This window comes from Eptesicus fuscus, chromosome 6 (genome assembly GCF_027574615.1).
Source record: "Eptesicus fuscus isolate TK198812 chromosome 6, DD_ASM_mEF_20220401, whole genome shotgun sequence".
Lineage (NCBI taxonomy): Eukaryota > Metazoa > Chordata > Mammalia > Chiroptera > Vespertilionidae > Eptesicus > Eptesicus fuscus.
In genome coordinates, this window is record NC_072478.1 from 93,985,225 (window position 1) to 94,007,701 (window position 22,477).

General features: G+C 37.3%; 1 protein-coding gene across 1 annotated transcript in view; it reads right to left on the bottom strand.

Annotated features, from left to right (window-relative positions):
- Positions 1 to 22,477, bottom strand: part of RNF145 (ring finger protein 145) — a 49,291-nt gene that overhangs the window by 9,982 nt on the left and 16,832 nt on the right. Inside the window, exons 4-8 of the mRNA XM_054718106.1 lie at positions 19,713 to 19,804; positions 11,349 to 11,584; positions 7,547 to 7,722; positions 3,543 to 3,683; positions 804 to 986 (exon numbers count right to left, since the gene is read on the bottom strand). Of these exons, the coding sequence (XP_054574081.1) occupies positions 804 to 986; positions 3,543 to 3,683; positions 7,547 to 7,722; positions 11,349 to 11,584; positions 19,713 to 19,804 (828 nt within the window). The remainder of the gene's footprint in view (positions 1 to 803; positions 987 to 3,542; positions 3,684 to 7,546; positions 7,723 to 11,348; positions 11,585 to 19,712; positions 19,805 to 22,477) is intronic.

The following is a 22,477-nucleotide window of genomic DNA, read 5'->3' on the forward strand; positions in this document are numbered from 1 at the left end:
ATTTGGAACGTTTTAAAAATTTGCTGTTGAAATTCTATCTCCCAAAACATTGCCTGCTCACTTACTCATTAAACACTACCAAAGAAGCAATAAAAACAGGTATTTCAATAATCAATAATCAGTGTAGATAGATGCTGAAAAAAAAGCGGCACTGAATTTTAAGCAATTCCTTATAGAATGTCCTTGTATAAACTACAGTTAAGTCAAAATAGTATCTTAAAGAGCTAAATTAATGACTTTTATTCCTTAAAATTTAGTTATAAGAGATGAACATGAATCCAGCCTTCAATTTTATCTGGTACCATAAGATGTCGAGATTCCTCAATGCAACCTTAGTAAGTTACAACTGTCTAAAAGGCCATCAGATGAGGTTGTTACTCCATAAATGCCTGTCTCTATGATTGCCTCCAGTCTTTTTCTTTCATTTACATTTCTCTCAATGCTTTCTCTCCTTCAGCATTACACAGAATAAAATAATGTATTAATTGCTGTATTTACTAAAATAAGTTTTATGCTCCATGTTCTTCATTTTAAAACTGGACAATTGTAAAAAGTATTAAATTTCTCTGAAGAAAAGTTTATTTGTAATAAATGGCCTTTGATATTACTTTTAACTATAGAACTCTTGAGAGAAAAAATAAACAACAGAAAAGTCAGCCATATAAAAAATTAAAATGTAAATTTGTTCACTTAAGTTAATACCAATTATTCATCCATTTTCTGTCTGTAAACATTACCCAAATCTTCAGACGACAAACTCATATAAAGCATACTACAAAAACTTCTCTTAGCAAGTTTCTTACTTGTCTCTAGATGCTCCCAGCGCCAAAACAATAGGATCTGCAATCTCCAGCATAGACTGTAGGATAGAAGCTACAACAATGAAAAGGATAATACTGAGCAGGAATGCCCGGTGAACCACCTGCAGCTCGATGAGACCCGTCTGCACCGCCAGGATTAACAGCGTAACTCCTTCTGTCATGCCCCTAAGAAGCATACAATTTCAGAAAAACAATCAGAATCTCATTTAATTCCAACAGAAAACAATCTAAAGGCTCAGTCTGTTGTTATGTATCTGTGATCGTTAGATTAAAAAAAAAAACAACATAATCAGAATATTAACTTATCATATAACATCAATGTAGTAATATACAGTCATAATGAATCAGTACATGAGCAAAATATAATAGCTATTTCTTGAACATACAATCAAAAGACAAAAAGCAACTTCTGAGATAAATAAGTGTTCTAACTAGAGTTTGGTAATGATCAAAATACATCTAACATTCTTAGATACCCACTGAATTACACATTTTTACAGCATGAGACATAAAAAGATAAAACCTTTCTGGAGAAAAATTTGCTAATAAATTTAAAATGAACATACCCTTCAATTCAACAAACTTACCACAAATAATTTTTCCTATGAATGTACTACAAAAGTTATGTATCAAAGAAAATGTAGTGAATGATGGAACATGTTATATGATATCCTGGGAATACAATCAGCAAAATTGAGACTCTGAAAAATGAAGTAGGACTGCTGGTATCTTCAATAAATAAAACGAAAGAAAATATAGAGATAGTAGGGACCTAAATATTAAAAGTGACTTAAGAGACATATCAAACAAGTGCAATACGGTCTTATATGGATCTTGAGTTGACCAAACAAAATGTTTAAAACATTTTAGATTACTAGGGAAATCTGAACACCAACTGGGTATTTGATGTCAAGGAATTCTTTTGTTAGGAATAAACATTCTATTATAGTTATGTCTTTTCAAAAGCTTAATAGACAAAAATATTTAGGTAAAAGTATATATTATATCTGGGATTTACTCCAAACAAATGCAGCCAGGGCTTTATGGAGGAGGGGATGGGGTGGGTGAAGTTGATAAGGACATGGGTGACACATGACTGTACTTGAGAGTTTATTTCACTCCTCTCTGTTTTGTTGGTTTGAAATTTGACTAATTAAGGGTTTAAAAATAAGAGAGACATATATAAAGTTACTCATAACAGCATTACTTTTTAACAGCAAAAAAAATAAGATAAACTCATTTGGAATACTATGCTTTCATCAAAAAGAATGAGATGTATTTACATGTATTGACATAAAAAAAACACTACTTAAAACATTAAGTGAAACAATAAGGTGTTCAATAGTGTGTATAGCATGCAGAAATGAGCCAAAAAAAAATATATATATATATATGCACTTTTCCCTATAAGTCAAGTTATAGGTAAAACTTAAACTTATAATTGTCACAGGGATGTAAAGTACAGCAGAGGAAATATGGTCAATAATATTATAATAACTATGTATGGTGTAAGATGGGTACTAGATTTATTGGGGTGCTTCATAACACATAAAAATGTCTAATCAGCAGAAACCGGTTTGGCTCAGTGGACAGAGCGTCGGTCTGCGGGCTGAAAGGTCCCAGGTTCGATTCCGGTCAAGGGCATGTACATTGGTTGCGGGCACATCCCCGGTGGGGGGTGTGCAGGAGGCAGCTGGTCGATGTATCTCTCTCATCGATGTTTCTAGCTCTCTATCCCTCTCCCTTTCTCTCTGTGAAAAACCAATAAAATATATTTTAAAAAAATGTCTAATCACTATGTTGTACACCTAAAACGAATATAATATTGTACGTCAACTGTAATTGAAAAAATACATTTTTTTAAAATGGGTAAGAAGGAAAAAATATTTTTAAATAAGAAATTTTAAAGTAACCATCTATAGCTGTTATGCTTGGGGAGAGGAAATGGAAAGGAGGAGGAGGAAAGCATCACTATCCATTTTGTACTTTTTGAACACTTTAAATTGTCAATTTACACATGAGTTATTTTTCTTTCTTGTCCTCCCCGCTTTATTCCCATCACAAAGGTGTTGACTGGGACTGGCAGGAAGATTATAGAGCACAGGTTTTTAAATTTTCTGTAATAAAAATATAATATACACTCCTCCAAAATTTCCCCCCGCCCCAATTTACAAGGTATTCACTATCTACTAATTCTTAAATAATCCATAAAAATTTAGAGTTTAAGAAGAGGTTATATAAACTTATATAAATGAAACTCTTCTATTTAAATAGACATCATGACAAGCTCTAGAAACAGGGTTTCCCAATAACCTGATCTTAGTAATTTAATAACCACTAGATTTTAACTATTATGCATTCTCATTAATGATACTTTGAAACTTTGATTAGTATAAAATTATGTTCAAACATTAAAAAAACGTTAAGTATCAAATATAGAAATCTGATTTTTAAATAAGCTATCAAAAACCTCTAAAACAAATTTAGAAAAGGGAGATGTTCAATATGCATTATGTACATAGAATAAAAATCACCTTTTACACATAGACATTTAATTATTTTTTCATAGTATTTTAACCCAAATGTTGCAACCATTAAAAAAAAATAAAAACTCAAAATTCCATTTCCTCTGAAATGCATCAACAAAAAGAATTTATCATTACTTCTTCAAGTTATAGATAAGATTTAAATGTCTAGAAATATTCGGAGTAGAGAACTTACCGGTTCATGGCAGGATCATTCATGAAAGCTCGATAGCCCTGCAAGTAAAACTTGCAGAGTGTCAGAACACCCAAGGCAACAAAAGAAACCGTGAAGACCAAACCCAAAAGAGAATAAGGAGTGCTGCAGCATTCAGCAATACTAGGAGAAAAGGGGAAACAGTGGCAGATAAAAATTTTCTATTTGGAATAAAAACATCTTAAACTTTCAAATAATCACCAAACTTGACCTAACCCTCATTAATTAAAACACTTCAAACTAAAATTTCAGATGTCATCTCCTAAACATCTTATTAATAATTTAAATCTGTTCTTTTTTTTAATTTAATTTTTTAAATATATTTTATTGATTTTTCACAGAGAGAAAGGGAGAGGGATAGAGAGCTAGAAACATCGATGAGAGAGATACATCGACCAGCTGCCTCCTGCACACCCCCCACCAGGGATGCGCCCGCAACCAATGTACATGCCCTTGACCGGAATCGAACCTGGGACCCTTCAGTCCACAGACCGACGCTCTATCCACTGAGCCAAACTGGTTTCGGCTAAATCTGTTATTATCCTAACCTACATTTTCTTACCCCTTTGGCAAATATTCAGTACACAGCACCATATCTGAAACAGTCTTCTTAATTTTTATTTATCTAGGATCTCCTTCAAATGCATCATCTCCCTAAAACTCCCAGGGCTTACAGCTTGTTCAAACTTTAAGAAACACATCATTAACATATTGGTGATATTCAAAAGAATCATGTATAATTGTCCACTGTTCCTTCTGAAAAATGTTGGCTGTTCAAATTGTTCTGACTGTACTGCAACTGTAGTTACTAGTCAAAACTCTTTATTTGGCCAAACTGCTATGGGGCAGGGTCTATGTTGGCTCTGACGTCCCTAACCTCACTCCAATGTCTTCCACTCTGTTGATGCTATAAAATAAATTTATTTAGGCTTAGTTTAATTTAGGTTTAGATCAATTCATTTTATTTTGGGTTATTTTTAAAGCAAGTCCAAGAATATAGCTCAAGACCATTTAAGGATATTTTAATATCGATATTTAACATTAAAGTTTGCTATGAATATCACTTACAAGGAAAACTGGAAGATCTTACACTGAAGCTTGGAAACACTTTATATTTTATGGAAATATATTCACTGGACATATTAGGTATTAACTTCTAAGTATTTTGCAAATAAATTTATTATGCACCAATAATTTGGATTTAGCATTTACACAGCATCTAAGAAATGTTTAAAGCCCTGTATCTTCAGGTTTGAATTTCACGTGGATGCATGAGGAGTTTATTTAGGGGAATCATATTGGTCCTTTACTAGGCAGCTCCATGCTTCTGTTACATAGGTATCCTTCCTACATTACTGCTTACTAGCTAGTTTTCATAGGAAAATACCTAATTTTATGCAGACCAATATACCTTCTAATGAGAAAAAAGTGTCTGGTTTTATGTAAGGAGTGAAAATACCTATCAATTCTACTGGCTGATAGCTAAAAAAATAAATATTATATGGCATTGTTACAAATCTAATTTCTGAAATGTTGGACATTTTTCTTAGAGGAATCATTATATAACGTTTAAACATATTGTCTAGTAATTTAAAAAATAGGAAAATCATGGCTGAAAATAGCACTGAAAATTTTATCTTATTCTCATTGGAAAACCTGAAAATTTTAATGAAGGTCCATATTATTCCTGTATCTACATTTAAAGTAATCTTTTATACCCAAAGAATGGTGATCTAATTACATTTTCAAGAGGAGCACATTTGTCTTCCTTTACTTTAGAAAAGAATGTGTTGCTATTTTTCAAAAGAGAGCATACTAAAGAAAACAAGAGGTTTGGGGAAGTGAAAGAGTCTGGGAAATTTATAAAATTTTTTCTTCCCCCTCTCTTCAATGAGACATTTTATTAATTTTAGTTTCTATTTTTCTAGCTGCAAAAGAAGCTTCTTTTTGTTTTTCAGTTTGTGTATGCTTTTTGGTTGGTTTGTTCAGTCCGGGTGTTCTGATAAAGTTGCAACCCTCCTTTTAGTAAATAAGTTTTGTTTTTATTTTTTGGCAAGGCAACACACAAATATAACTTGGCACACAAGAGCATCAAGAAGACCAAAAAACAATGCTTGCAGAGATATAAATTAAGCAAAGAACCATATGGGAACTTCTCTATTAAAAAACAAATTGAGCCCTGACCAGTTTGGCTCAGTGAATGGAGCGTTGGCCTGCGGACTCAAGGGTCCCAGGTTCGATTCCTGTCAAGGGCATGTGCCATGGTTACAGGCGCATACCCAGTGGGGGTGTGCAGGAGGCAGCTGATTGGTGTTTCTCTCTCATCAATGTTTCTGGCTCTCTATCCCTCTCCCTTCCTCTCTGTAGAAAACCAATAAAATATGTTTTTTTTTTTTAATTGAAGCATTCTTATTTTGAGGATCAATCTATCCTATATCTAAAAAACAGAATAGAGAGAAAAATTAGTTTGGCAATATATCTAAACCTCATCTAAAATCTCAGTATTATTTTTCTGACTTTGTAATTAAGTCCAAATTCATTTACAGCTTACTGATTGTTGAGCCTATTTATTACACTATGCTATACTTCATTTGATTGTGCTTTACAATGAATAGCAATCTGGTTTAAAACACAGTCATATTTAGGTTACTATTATAACCACAGGATTTTTATCTCTCTCATTAAATTTAGTTACTTTTTACATTACTTTAAAATTCTGCATAAAACCCCCATATTTACATGAAGTAAACAGCAGTAAAACTTAGTTAATAATGGGCCATTAAAATGTGTTTTATACCAATTTATTGTATGTTTATAGAAGCTACTTATCAATTAAAAGTGTTATTTTCAGAAAGTACAAAATCTGACTTAGTACTAGTAAGTTTACTCTACTTTTTTGTTAACATAGGTACTGCCCTATGACATTTTTATTAATACTTAACTTTGTGTAATATGTTCGATCTTAACAAGTAACATGCTCGTTAAGGACCGTAAATTTGTCTTAAACTTCTCATTCCTTGTACCACTTAGTACACAGTGTTCCATCATTTTGGATGGCTGGAAAACAATGGTTCTATCAACTAAAACTCAAGACTTTTATCCACCTGTAGTATTTACTTTCCAGAAGGACAGTTTCATTCTTCCCTTTTAAGGCGACAGTGAGCCAGGGAACAAAGATTTGTATCCATGCACTAGATTCTGAGGGCTCAAGATTCCAACTCCAAGTGGAAAAATGGCAGATGTGGATCTAGCATAAGCTCACAGCAAAGACAGTGAAGTGAGAAAAGACTCTAAGGACTTTTTTTTCACATTAAACCTTAAAAACCAAGTCTTAGAATTCCTTGGGGTTTATTAGTAAAGGACTGTAAATAAATAACCCTTTTCACTAATTATTTGACTCTATCTCAATAATGAAACAAAACATTACAAATAATGGGGCAGAGTGCCCTAGCTGGTTTGGCTCAGTGGATAGAGCATCGGCCTGTGGACTGAAGAGTCCCAAGTTCGATTCCCAGTTAGGGCGCATGCCTGGGTTGCAGGCTCGATCCCCAGTAGGGGGTGTGCAGGAGGCAGCGGATCAATGATTCTCTCTCATCACTGATGTTTCTATCTCTCTCTCCCTCTCCCTGCCTCTCTAAAATCAATACAAATATATTAAACTAATAATAACAATAATGATAATGGGGCATAGTGAAAGCGCATAGGTAAGCCACAGGGTTTGAAGTCAGATGGGGTTTCAGGGTCAGCGCTGCTTCTTTCCGCAGCACCACCTGGGTGATTGGTACAGTGTCCTCAGCTATAAAATGGTGATAATAACAAAGGCACCAGCATCACCAGACCTGGTCAGCCACTGAATGAAAATCCTATCTTAATTAAATATGAAGTACTATAATAAGACTGATAAAAGTTAATTTGTAAAACTTACTGTTCCTAGCTCAGTGTTCTCTGCCTAAGGTATGGCAGTATCAGACGCTCATATTAGTTACCTTGTCAAGAAAAGGAAAAGAAGCCTCTCCCGCGACGCAGGCTGATCTCGAGTGCTGAAGTAGGAGTAAATCTGAAGAGCAAACAAGAGGAGCCAGAAAACCATGAAAAGTACAGGGACCACCAGTTGATTCCACAGGGACATTCCCAAGGCTAGAAGGCCATATACCTCCACAACCTGAAAAAGAAAATAAATAGAAAAACATCTTATCCTGTATCACAGATTAATAAACAATCCTATATAATAAAAGCCTAATATGCTGTGCCAGACCTTTCGACCAGTTGCTATGACGTGCAGTATATATATAGATACTGCAATTTCTCGATGAAATCAAATAGAAATATTTATCTCTTGCATATCTACTGTTTGTATCTAGGAATAATGTTTTAGAGCAAAGTCTGAAAAAAGTAGGAGACAGAAGCACGTTATATTAGCAAGTCAGTTCAAGTACCACCAGGGGGCAGACGTTCCGACCAGTAGGTTAGCTTGGCTGCTGGGGTCCAGCTGACCAGAACTGGGAGAGACGGCTGGATGTGCCCTGGAGCCCTCCCGCGATCCCTCCCCGGCCCCGATTGTGCAGCAGTGGGGTCCCTCAGCCTGGCCTGGGCCCTCTCGCAATCTGGGACCCCTCGGGGGATGTTGGAGAGCCGGTTTCGGCCCAATCCCCACAGGCCAGGCTGAGGGACCCCACTGGTGCATGAATCCATGCACAGGGCCTCTAGTTTTAAACTTAAGAATTTATTCTAAAGTACTACAGATAAAAATTGAATCACTTTTATTGCAAGATTGTTTCAAATAAATTTCTTTAAAGTCACTCTACACATATGGTTAGCCAATAGCATGTTTTTAAAAATTTATTGATTTCTGCATTATTATTAACACTTAACACACACTTATCAAATAGAAGAGTAAATTGCCCTGATAGTGCAGGGATAAAGTTATGCACAGAGTAAAACTTTATCAAGGGCAATACCAGGAGACTTGCTAAACTTACTATTATCTTAATCAAAATGATCAGGACTAGCACGATTAATGCAATATTGCTTGAAGGACTAGGGAAAAATGAAATATACAAGGAAGTATTTTTCAGATTTTATTCAGGAATGTCAACAATGAGAAATAGTTCGATGGAAGACAGAATAATCACTAGAGAGGTTTATTTTATTGTGAAGCAAAGATAATTAGCAAGTTTGTCCCCCCAGGAAATCAGCAAGTTTTTTCCTTTGCTCCTACTGTGTATTTATCAAGCAACATTTCTCAATTTGGTTTGTCAAGTACATTAACATTAGGAAACAAGATATACCTTAAAAAAAAAAAAAAAAAAAACAACAGGCAGGCTACATGCTCTACCCTAAGCAGTCAACTGTCTTGCTGGAACTCTCAATGTGATTCTTCAATAAATTATAAAGATCTTAAAATACATGGGGTTGCAAGTTGTTCTGGTTTCTAATTAGTATCTCTCTAGGTAGGTAAAGATCTTTTAAGTATTAACTTAAAATACACTCACTTGCAGAGTATTCTAAATTTAATTTAAATTTCTTCATCTGTACCACTAAATCAAATGCTTTTTCTAAAAACTAGTGAAAAATTAATCTCTCTTTCCCTAACTTGAAAATATTGGAGGGAGGGGGTGGGGGGAGGAAATTGTTCAACTAGCTGTAAAATTATTATTAGCAGCAAACTGATCATTGAGAGAGGTAGAGTAATTTTTTCTCCTTTCCATTCAAGGAGCAGATCACTAAAAAGCCTGACAGTTTTCACTTCTTGCCCATCAAATTCTTTCTAGGTCAGCCCAGCTGATGTAGTTCAGTGGTTGAGCTTTGACCCACAAACTAAGAGGTCCAGTAGGGGGGTGTGCAGGAGGCAGTCGATCGATGATGTTTCTCTCTCATTGATGTTTCTAACTCTATCCTTCTCCCTTCCTCTCTCTCTAAAAATCAATAAAAACATATTTTTTAAAAAACCTTTAAAAAATTCCTTCCAGGTCATTAACTCCATAACTTATAATGTGTTTTCAACTGCCACACTAAGTGATGCATGAATGTATGGCAATCAACTCCTTCACACTGAAAATGTCATAAAAACATGACATTGAAAATGAGGACTTTGCCCTTTTGGATATTAATTAAACAGTGTCCATTAATACTTACTCAATGTCTATTGTTTCTTACAAACTAGGACAGCACCACGAGACTGAATTCCAAGAAGAAAATATACAAATTAAATTGGTCATTCTCTCTCTGAAGACAACTGCAACCTTCCCCTTGAAGCAACTTTTTCATGGAGAGACCGAAAATAACCTCATCTCTGGAAGATCTACTTTCAGGAATCACCCAACATTGTGTGAGATGAAGAAAGAAGGAAGTTCAGGCTAAGGTCAAGAGCTTGGAAATTTTTTCTCTGGGAAATCTGCTCCTGGGCCATAACAACACAAAAGCCTGCTTCATCTAGTATGTTTGGACAACCTGAGAGCTTCCTGTACCTTAAGGTCATATACACACAGTCATGGGAAGAGAATGCCCATTTCAACACTCTCTTTTTATACCAAGGTCAGTTTTAAGCTCTATCTTATATATATATATATATATATATATATAGGCTGGAGCAGTGGTCGGCAAACTCATTAGTCAACAGCCAAATATCAACAGTACAATGATTGAAATTTCTTTTGAGAGCCAAATTTTTTAAACTTAAACTTCTTCTAACGCCAATTCTTCAAAATAGACTCACTCAGGCCGTGGTATTTTGTGGAAGAGCCACACTCAAGGGTCCAAAGAGCCGCATATGGCTTGCGAGCCACAGTTTGCTGACCACGGGGCTAGAGGCCTGGTGCACGGGTTCGTGCACCAGTGGGGTCCCTCGGCCTGGCCTGCAGGAATCGGTCTAAAACCAGCTCTCCGACATCCCCTGAGGGGTCCCGAATTGTGAGAGGGCAATTCTTGGGTGACACACCCTGAATCAGGCTCTCTCCTCTCTGGTTCCAGGTGCGTCATCCGAGAACCGCATCTGCCAAGTCACTGCAGCTCGGCAGCTCCTGCGTTGAGTGTCTGCCCCCTGGTGGTCATTGCACATCATAGCTACCAGCTGAATGGTTGGATGGTTGCTTAGGCTTTTAAATATATAGATACTGCAATTTCTCGATGAAATCAAATACAAATATTTATCTCCTGCATACCTACTGTTTGTATCTAGGAATAATGTTTTAGAGCAAAGTCTGAAAAAGTAGGAGACAGAAGCACGTTATATTAGCAAGTCAGTTCCAAGTACTAAACGAAATCCATCATGTTACAGTCAGAACTATTTAACTTCTCAGTTTAAGCAAATTAGGCAAACATAGAGGGAAAACTGCAATTACAGTAGGACTATAATCAGGGGGAAAACAGGATCTGACCTCTAGCATGTATTAACTGTCTTCATTAAACAATTAATACATACTAAACATCACCTGCCTGGCACTGAACTCATTTGAATCTCATGGCAACCCTCTGAATTAAGTACAACTGCTATTATCAGTTCCATTTTATAGGTAAGCGAAGCTAAGTGGCTATCCCCAGATTACACAGGTAGTCAACAGCAGCACCAGATAAAAACCCAGAGAAATCACTCCCCTTTACTGCCTCTCAATGGCACACCCCAACAAAGAATCTCAAATGTTCCTAATTGGGTTGAAAATAGTTGCTACCTTGAAACCATCAAACAGGTTATCATGATCAGGACTGTGGAAAAAAAAGTGAACTAAATCTTTAATATACGTAGTACTTATGTAGAGTTTTATCTACCTGTGTGTGGTTTGTCAGTCTTACCTGAACCAATTCTCTGTATGCAGACTTAGCAAGGTTATAAGGTACCAAAAGATTAGACCCAAGAAAATAAAGAACTTCCAATCCAGTAAAAATCATAGCGAATTTGTTGATGATAACAATGGTCTCCAGAGGAACCAGGCAGAGTCGTGCTAGCAGAGGAAGCATGTGGGCGGAAAAGAGCCAAATCTGCTTCGTTTTCATGACACAGGAGCATAAAGTACACACCACCAACTGACCTAAAGGGGAAGAAGGCATTTACTTTTGAGATTTGGTGTCCACAAAGTGAAAACAAAACCCTCTGTCAATAAGGACGATGACACAGCTTTTGAAGAAGTCTAATTAAGATCACTTAGACCAGTGGTCGGCAAACTCAATAGTCAACAGAGCCAAATATCAACAGTACAACGATTGAAATTTCTTTTGAGAGCCATATTTTTAAAATTTAAACTTGTTCTAATGCCACTTCTTCAAAATAGACTTGCCCAGGCCATGGTATTTTGTGGAAGAGCCACACTCAAGGGGCCAAAGAGCCACATGTGGCTCGCGAGCCACAGTTTGCCGACCACAGACTTAGACCAAGCATGTCAAACTCAAAGGCTAACACAGGCCAAATAAACAAGGCATGCAGCCTGCAGGTGCGAGTTCGACATGCTTGACCAATTTTAACTTCATCTGACCATAATTACATATTCACATGTTCTATGGATTTTGATCCCTATTATTTGAAAAAAGCAGCACAAATATTCACTGGTCTTCATCCCATTCCAGATAGCATGTGTAATATGGAGAAAGTTTCTAAAATGTCTAATTCAATAGTATAATTCAGTTACTGCTATTATACATATAGCTCCTTTTACAAAGGTACTCAATATTTAACTCTCCTGGTCTGCAGGGGAAAATATAAATACAAGAGGGACTGTTACCTGTCCAAGATCATACTGTGACAACATTTATTCTAAGTTTTTTATCTTTAATTGCTTTTACAGGACCATAAAAGCCTTCTCAAGTGACTTAATAATTAAAGTTAAAACTGAAAAGCTGAGGCAAGGAATTCTCAAAGAGGATTATGCATAATCATTAGAGAAAATTTAGGAAATATCGAGAAGTAAAAAAGGAAAAAAATCCCAATCTCTTACAATTTTATCACCCAAAAGTATGTCTTGGTTCCATTAAATGAAGTACTACATATAAAGCCTTAGCATTGTATTTGAAACCTAGTAAGTGCTCAACAAAAGTTAGCTATCCATATTATTTGTTACCTTTTCAGACTTATGCCATACACATGAATATACATGGATGTTTTATGTAAAGGAAATGTTTAGTGTACATAATATTTTATAATCAGCTCTTGTTATTTAATACATATTACTCATATACCTCTCCATACCAATGAAAATATATACCTGGTTTTTTTATTGTTGCTGTATGGTATATTATTACACTTAATGTATATGGCATAATATTAGGATTTGGCTATTTTTAAATATTTCATAATTATAAAAAGCTTTGCATATTTATGAGATACTTGGTGCACATTTCCTAATATTTTCTTAGACTCAATTCCTAAAAATGGGACTACAGAGCTATAATAAACATTTTTTAAGACTTTTGACATACACTATCCGATTGCCCTGCAGAAACAAAACACCCGTGTACAGGGTGCCCATTTTCCCACTGACTTGCCAAAGTGAAAATAATTTAAGGAAGAGCAAGGAATATTTTTTAAGTTTTTTAAAAACTTGCAATTTTTTGTTGAAATTCTTATTCAAACTTTCTGCCCATTCTTCTACTTGAATATGTAGTCTTCTATTGTTTGATTAAGACTTTAACCTAGTTTGCCATATGAATGTATTTCCAAATGTGCCACCTGTATGACTATTTTAATAACATTTTGTTCCTATTAGTGTAAGTTTTTATTGTAAAGAGTCAAACCTATCAGTCTTTTCCTTAATGGTTTCCATCTTTGCTGCCATGGTTAATTACAAGGTTCCTCTTACTCAAGAGCATACAGGGCCCTGGCCAATGTGGCTCAGTTGGTTGGAGCATTATCCTGTACACCAAAAGGTTCAATTCCTGGTCAGGGCACATACCCAGGTTGTGGGGCCCCCCCCCCCTTTCTCTAAAAGCAATAAAAACATATCCTCAGGTGAGGATTTTTTTTTAAAGGTATCTAGAAGTCTCAGACCGCTCCCCCGCCATCCAAAAAAGGTATCACTTAGTCAAATTATCTTCCTTCTTGCCAATGAAAAGCAAAATAATACTCTGGGATTTTTGTTTGTGTTCCACTCATATTACTGATAGAAGAATACAAAAATGGCAACATTTTTACACAAAGCCAAATGTTTATGAAGAACCTACTTGCTATAAAACATGTGGTATTTTCTCCCACATATTAATTTTAGCCTTTAAAGAACTGATATTCATATAATGTGAAAAACATTCATAAAGGCATAAAAAAAGAGGAAACCCCATAACAATAAAAAAAAAAACCAGGAGAGAGGCCACCAAGTGAGACAGGCCAACACAGTATAGGAGAGAAAACAGAGCTATGAGGCAGCATGGTTTCAGCCAGGCCACTATGCTCCCCTGCCCAGGAGGAAGGCTGAAGTCTGCTCTGGAGAGGCTGAACAGACTCCTGAACAGCCCAGGGCATTGAGGTGCCCGATAGAAAAGAGGGGATTAAAATAAAAATCTGTACCTCCAAAGATGAGATCTCTCTTCAGGGGTCCTCAAACTACGGCCCGCGGGCCACATGCGGCCCGCTGAGGACATTTATCCGGCCCACCGGGTGTTTTTGCCGCCGCTGCCTGTCCTGCTTAGCAGCCGACTTAGCAGTGTGCATAGGAATTTGTTCATAGTGTTTTTTTTAAACTATAGTCCGGCCCTCCAATGGTCTGAGGGACAGTGAACCGGCCCCCTGTTTAAAAAGTTTGAGGACCCCTGCTAGATCTCCAAACACTGCTACCACGTTTGCTGCCACCCAGTTCTAGTCACAGAGGGGACAGAAAGATTCCCCTTTAGGGAACATGACCAGACTTATACCATGCACATGGATATACACAGATGTTTCACGTAAAGGAAATGTGTAGTGTACATATTTTATACTCAGCTCTAAGTAAAAAGACCTACAAATACACTTAAAAGTAGCCAGTCCCACTTGAACACCTACTGTGTTCACACCAGCGGCTAAGCCCTAAAGCAAGCATGTCAAACTCACGGTCCTAAAGAGATTCTAGTCACCAACTTTAAAACAAATAACTCACTTTAAAACAAATGATCTGCCAAAAACTCCCAGGTATTTAAGTAAAAACGTACAGCTTAATTAGCCTCAGCTGGGGCCTAGCATCAGTATTCATAATTTAAAAAAAATACCCAGGTGTTTCCAATCCAGGTTTGAGCAGCATTGCTGTCTCATGAAAGACAAAGACCAAAACAAACAGAAAAAAAAGATCTCAGAGGAAATGGAAGAAAAGCAAGCTTCAAAGAGATAACTAATACATTTAAGAAATAAAAAAAGACTGTCATGCCCTAGCCAGTATGGCTCAGTGCATAGAGCGTCGGCCTGCGGACTGAAGGGTCCCGGATTCGATTCTGATCAAGGGCACATGCCCAGGTTTCAGGCTTGATACCCCAGTATCTCAATGATCCTCTCTTATCACTGATGTTTCCATCTCTCTCTCCCTCTCCCTTCCTCTCTGAAATCAATAAAAATACATTAAAAAAAAAAAAAAAAGACTGTCATAGTACAAAGAAGTATTCATTTAAAAAAAGGTCCTGGATATTAACAATATGTAACAAGAAAATGCAACAGAAGTGTTGGAAGGTAAATTGAGAAATTTCAGAAAGACAAAAAGAAAGGAAGAAAAGAAAAACAGAACCGTAAGAAAGTTAGGGGCTCAATGTAGGAGAAATCTTAGACAATTAACAGGATTTCCAGAAAAGGATAAAAGAGAAAACAGCAGAACAACACCTGAGTGGAGCGGAGAGGTACAGGACAGAGCTGATTTTCATCATGAAATTGTAGTATTTCTTCACTTTTAAGGAAATGCTTTAATACCAGGAAAGATTAGGAATTTTCTTTCTGACAAAGCTTGTTTTCACTGTGCTCATAGCTATGACACTTAAATTTCCTTGTTCAGAATGATAACTTCTTCTAAGCTCTGAAAATTCCCACAAGCCTACGCCAGCACTCAGTGCTCAGCTCTGGACAAAAGGCTTCACTTATCTTCTTTCATAGAAGAATATGACTCATGTGCTATGATTCTAAGAGCAGACTTCTCCTCCTACTTAGATGGAAGAAGGAGTCAATTCGTGGAAATCTCTTCAGTAGCTCCAAAAGAACAGGAAGTTGTTTAACACTTACAAGTCTGAATAAATCAAAATCTCAACGTATTCTTTGGATTTCTAAAATCCACTATTAGAAATATCTCCAAGAAATCTGCAACCCTAATAAATGATAGCATATTCAAATTACTTAGTTTTTCATTAAAAGCTCATTAATGAAATGGAAGGAAAGTAGAGTTACTTTAAAATCAAAGTCAGAAGAAAACATGCTACTTATTAATAGTGTATAGGTTTTGTTTTATTTCTAATTAATTGAATCTTATTTGAGTATACTATTATAACCACTGAAAGGAACAATTTAAGAAAATGTTTCAGATTTATAATAAATTGTAGCTATCACAGAATAAGAGAGAATAATTTACAAGCTTTCTAACCTACCAAACATCCTCACACTTGAATGTTACCGTTACTGAATACACCAACTCAGGATATACTCATAAAGCAACATTATCTTTGTCTCCTACTGTCTTTTAAAACCCATTCTGAAGATTAGTGTGCTCCTATACCAAAAGTAAGTCCCATAACTTTTTTAGCTTAATTTTCAGTCTCAATCTGATAATAACTACAACTGACACTGATTTAAAGTTGAGGCTTTCCCTTACTCTGGCCTAGGCCTATGAGACTATGGATGAAAACCTGCCTTGTGAGAGGGTCCACGATGGAACAGGTATGGCAGGATTCTACCTCTTTCTTTGCCAATACCATCCCCCTCTCTTCTCACTTACCCAGGATTGAAAAAGGTAGGAAAGGAGAGGGAGGGAAGGAGGAAATTCTTACTCAAGTGTACTAACAAACGATATTCTGGTGCTCCCTGGAATTGGGGGAATTTAAAACTGATTTTTCTCCTGGGCAATTACATGGGTTCTTCTGAGATTGTCCCCATCAGTATGGATCTCATCTGAAGTACCCCTGAGGCTTGCTATGTACCTTCCTCTGGCTGTTTTTTGGTTCTTTCCTCAACTCCTGGGAATCTTGGAAGTTCAATCCCTATTGGGGGTCTTGTCATCCTTCTAAAGGGCCCTCCTGGAAGGACTAAGAAAATCCCTCCACCCAGTCCACAGGAAACTAGCATCCTTTGCCTAAACAGATTAGGAGATGCAGAGAACCCCACAAGTCATTCTCACTCCACAGTCAGAAAACTCAACAGCCAGCCACTCCACTGTTGGCCTTTATATCAGACTAGAGGCCCGTTGCACTAAGATTCATGCAATAGGCCTTCCTTCCCCTGGCTGCCAGCATCAGTTTTCCTCCGGCACCCAGGACCCAGGCCTTCACTCTGGCCACCGCCTTCCATCTTCACTCCGGCCAGTCTTTGCTCTGGCCGGCCAGACTCTTCGCTCAAGCTGAAGCCTTCAGTGGTCGCTCTGGCCAGAGCTTTCAGTCTTCTCCACTCCAGCCCTCTAGAGTGCCGCTCCTGTAGCTCCCTCTGCCTCCCACCCTCCCCCTCACAGCAGGCGTCCCGCCCCGCCTGGCTGCTCCATGCCTGCATATGCAAATTAACTCACCATCTTTGTAGGGTTAATTTGCATACTCACTCCTGGTTGGCTGGTGGTCGTCGGAGGTATGGTCAATTTGCATATTTCTCTTTTATTAGTGTAGATTAGAATTATAATGAGGCACATGCATAATTTTTAATTTACATATGTGCCGACTCCATAGGGAATTTAAGCCTCATTTTAGAAAGTTGAAAATAACAGCTAAATTAACAATATATTTTTTTAACATAACGTATCCCAAATATCATAGATATTCAAATCCACATAAAAAAATTAACAACACATTTTACATCCTTTCTGTACAAAGTCTTAGAAACTGGATGTGTGTTTTACACTTGTGTATCTGAATGTGCACTAGCCACATTTCAAGTGCTCAGTGGCCACATGCAGCTAGTTTTGGATGACACAGCTTTAGATTTTGCAGACTTGGGTCAGACACCAGTCCATAGTATCACACCCCTCTCCCCCAAGCCACAGAAGACATGTGACTCTCTAAATCAGGGTGGGAACCTTTTTTCTGCCAAGGGCCATTTGAATATTTATAACATCACTCTGGGGCCATACAAAATTATCAACTTAAAAATTAGCCTGCTTGCCCTAGCCGGTTTGGCTCAGGGGATAGAGCATTGGCCTGCATACTGAAAGGTCCCAGGTTCTATTCCAGTCAAGGGCACATGCCAGGGTTGCGGGCTCAATCCCCAGTAGGGGGCATGCAGGAGGCAAGCTCATCAATGATCCTCTCTCTCACCCTTGATGTTTCTATCTCGCTCCCTCTCCCTTCTTCTCTGAAATCAATAAAAATATACTTTAAAAAAATTAGCCTGCTATATTTGGTCAAACATTTAATTAACTCACCCCTAATGCCTTTGGCAGTACTAAACCAAATGATTTCTCAGGCCTTATAACAGCCCACAGGCCAGACATTCCCCACCCCTGCAATGGCCCAGCACTGAATTCTCTAGATGTGAAGGGCTGGAGAGGTATTTCAGAGAAAACAGTTCTCTCTAAAGCAGTGATGGGCAACCTTTTGAGCGTGGTGTGTCAAACTTCACCAAAAAACTGAGCATAACTCGGGTAGTGTGTCACTTTGAGGAAAAAATTAACTCCAAGACTCTAGTCTCGAATGTTTCATCCTCAGGAGCAGCAAATGTTTCATCCTCGGCAATGCGGCCGCGTGTCATCAGAAATGGCTACGCGTGTCATAGGTTCGCCATCACTGCTCTAAAGAAACCCTCCTTTGCCCTAGCTTGTTTGGCTCAGGGGATAGAGCATCAGCCTGGAGACTGAAGGGTCCCAGGTTCAATTCCAGTCAAGGGCACATGCCAGGGTTGCGGGCTTGATCCCCAGTAGGGGCCATGCAGGAGGCAAGCCCATCAATGATTCTCTCTCATCCTTAATGTTTCTCTCTCTCTCTCCCTCTCCCTCTCTCAATTCAATAAAAATATATTAATAATAATAGTTAAAAAAAGAAACCCTCCTTCAATCTCCAACAATAGACCTTTTTAACACTTGCATAGGTGAGGTTAAGAGCCACAAATAGGTTTTCTCTCACTTCTTTTTATGCAACTCTGGTTCCTTACTTTACACTATATCTATATTGTTTTGGGGCCTTAGACAACACTTCTACTTTTATATTTTGTTACCTGAAAATTTCAATCATGTCTCAAGTTCTTGAAGTTTCTGGCAATTTATTTTTGGCTATAAGGTGATGGCTTTCAATAGTAATAAATAACTTTTAACACATTTCATTTTAATCTTACAAAGTCATAATTAGCTTTATTAATCTCCCCAAATACTCAAAATACCACTAAAAAGCACAAGCAACTATAGGTAATCCTATATAATAAATAGGTGATATGCAAATTGACCATCACTCCAACACACAAGATGGCCACCCCCATGTGGACACAAGATGGCCGCCACAAGATGGCTGGCAGGGGAGGGCAGTTGTCGGGGGAACAGGCCTCCAGGGGAGGGCAGTTAGGGGTGACCAGGCTGGCAGGGGAGGGCAGTTGGGGTGACCAGGCCGGCAGGGGAAGGCAGTTAGGGCAATCGGGCCAGCAGGGGAGCAGTTAGGCATTGATCAGGCTGGCAGGGGAATAGTTAGGAGGTGATCAGGCTGGCAGGCAGAAGTGGTTAGGGGCAATCAGGCAGGCAGGCAGGCAGGCAGGCAGGCAGGCGAGTGGTTGGGAGCCAGCAGTCCTGGATTGTGAGAGGGACACCAGATTGGAGAGGGTGCACGCTGGGCTGAGGGACACACACACACACACACACACACACACACACACACCCCGTTCATGAATTTTGTGCACCAGGCCTCTAGTGTATGATTATAAACTCATAAAATAAAAAGTACTGATGCAAGGGGAAAAGAGACTAAGAAAAGGAAACAATTACCAATGGCTGTAGTTTGAAAGAGTCCCTGAGTTTTGTTTGTTTTTGGCAGTAATTTTTTTTTGTAGTAATTATAAGAGTAAAACTGGTTGGTTCCTACCTACACTTTTAATTCTTTTATAGTACTTACCTATTAAGGCTGTGGTAAATCGATTCATGGAGAGAGGTTCTAAATACATCGGTCCTTCATAGGCAGACTCCAATTCACTTCGAACATAGTCCCTATAAAAGTAAAATGGTAAGAATGGATTAGATACATCCCAAGTGCAGATAGCAGACAGAAGCGGCTAAAGCACATAATTCTTATAAAAAGCTTATTCTCCTCTTAATAACTCCTCTTTCCACTTCTAAGGAAAAATTTAGGTATAATGACTTATACAGGAATGGCCTTCATCTCCTTCCTCCAAGCACTGAAACAGAATTTACAGAAATGGGAGTTTACTATGCAGAGAAGACAGGCAAACCTCCATTGTGTGGGACTTTCTTTCTTCCCATGACCTTATTAAATAATTTACACCCAGTAAAAAAGCCAGTTGAGGCATCATTTCTCTACCCTACTATTTAATATATTTTATTGATTTTTTACAGAGAGGAAGAGAGAGGGATAGAGAGTTAGTAACATCGATGCGAGAGAAACATCGATCAGCTGCCTCTTGCACACCCCCTACTGGGGATGTGCCCGCAACGAAGGTACATGCCCTTGGCCGGAATCGAACCTGGGACCCTTGAGTCCGCAGGCCGACGCTCTATCCACTGAGCCAAACCGGTTTCGGCTCTACCCTACTATTTAATAATATCCAGCAATATTACATTAACTATTTACTCTTTTGGCTCTCTTCCTCCATCCACCATGTCTTATTTTCCGCAAAGTTTTGTCCCCAGTGATACTTAATCAGAGGTAAAACCTTAAACTAGTTAGAAAACTGGCTCATAAGAGGACAACCCTTTAAAAATGTCACTTTTAAGTCTCTAGGGAATTTAAGTAGTCTATACATTTATTTTGAAACAATCTTAAACCAAATCAAACATGCCTTTTTAAATTTAATTCATTTAACACGTGATTACTAAGAAACAACATGATTTAAGTAGTAGCCAAAAAGCCTTTATGCTCTGAGAAAACAACTTTTAGGGCATAGATGGGAAACACAGAAGGGGATAATTTAATTTATTAATCAGTAAGTTAAATGGTAACACTAGAAAGTGGTTGTTTAAGTTTTATGACATCAAAGTGGGGAAATTTGTTTAAATATCCTTCCTCTTTTCTTCAATTGATGAATGCTTTATTAACTGTGTTTCAAAACGGTTTGAATGTGGCAAGTATTTCTGAACAAACTCATATGGCTGTATTTACTTTTTCCATGAAATTACTTCCTATTAAGCAATCAAGTTGAATTCCTTTAGCATACCACAGCCAAACAAGAAATGACCCTTACATAATCAGCAAGGAGAGTACTGCCAAAAATCAAAATTAAAAACTTAAATGACAATTGTTAAGAATAGCAGTTTGGGGAACAATCCTAAGTTTCATGGGTGATTTAGCAATTCTCCTCTATCACTCTATGAAAACCACAGAACTGGCACCCACAGCAAAGAATGGCCCAGCTCAAAATGCTAATGGCCCCCAAACAGAGAAACCCTCATCTACAGCTAAGAATTATACAAGCTTTCATAAGATGGAGAGCTGGTTACCTGTACTTTACACAGGTAACTCTTGCGAAATTTTTACATTTGAAACCATGCTTATATACCCAAGACAGACCAGTATGAAAAAATATATACTTTAATCTTTTAAAAGCACAGCCTCTTAATTCAGGTCATACATGAAAACTGATATGTTGATTCAAAAATCTAGCAATTAAGCAAAAAATTTTAAGAAAACTAGAATTTAAAAATTTTAGAAAAAAACAAAGAACAGTGGATCTGAACCATGAGCACACCCTCATAAGAATGGTCATGTAAACTGAAGTTTTCTTTTTCCCCTTTATTTCTGGATAGTCTCAATATTACAGTAGAATTGGTACTTGAAAAAACATTCCATACATCACTCAAAATTAAGAGTATAGTTCAGTGATTCTAAGAATTTTATCAAATCCTAATGAGTTCAATTCTCATGAGTTTAATTCATATAGTATTAAATGTTCATAATATACCACCTGAGCCCCTGGGTCTTCTAGCTTAAATTTTCTGAACTATAAGCCATATCTATTCTACAGACATATTATAAACAGATTTTTTTATTCACTTAAGAATAATCAGCTTCATTGTGTGAGTACATGTATTTAGGGAAAACAGAGATCCAGTTTTTCAAGAGTTTATGAAATTTTCTATTTAATAAATTAATATTTGCAAATGTCTTTATATATAACCAGTTTTTGAAGTACCAAATTATTGAAATTATCCAAGTAGTGTGACTCTTCTTCTTAGGACTATATTATATTCTACCTTGATATAAGTAGACTGGACTAATGGTGGAGAGATTTGTAAATCATATAATGAATAAGGAACTTGTATCTAGGACATGTGAAAATACCCTACAACTCAATTTTTAAAAAGATAACCCCATTCAATAATGGACAAAAGGATATGCATAAACATTTTTCCAAAGAAGATTAACATGAAAAGATGCTAAACCTCATTAACCATCAAGAAAATGCAAATCAAAACCCCAATGAAATATCACTCCATATTAACTACAATGTCTATATTAAAAAAGACAGCCACCAACAAGTGTTGTCAATGATATGGAGAAATTGGAATCCTCATACTAACTATGATGTCTATACTAAAAAAGACAGACATATCAACAAGTGCTGGCAAGGATATGGAGAAATTGAAACCCTCATACACTGCTGGTGGAAACATAAAATAGTGCAGCCACTTCAGAAATAGTCTGAC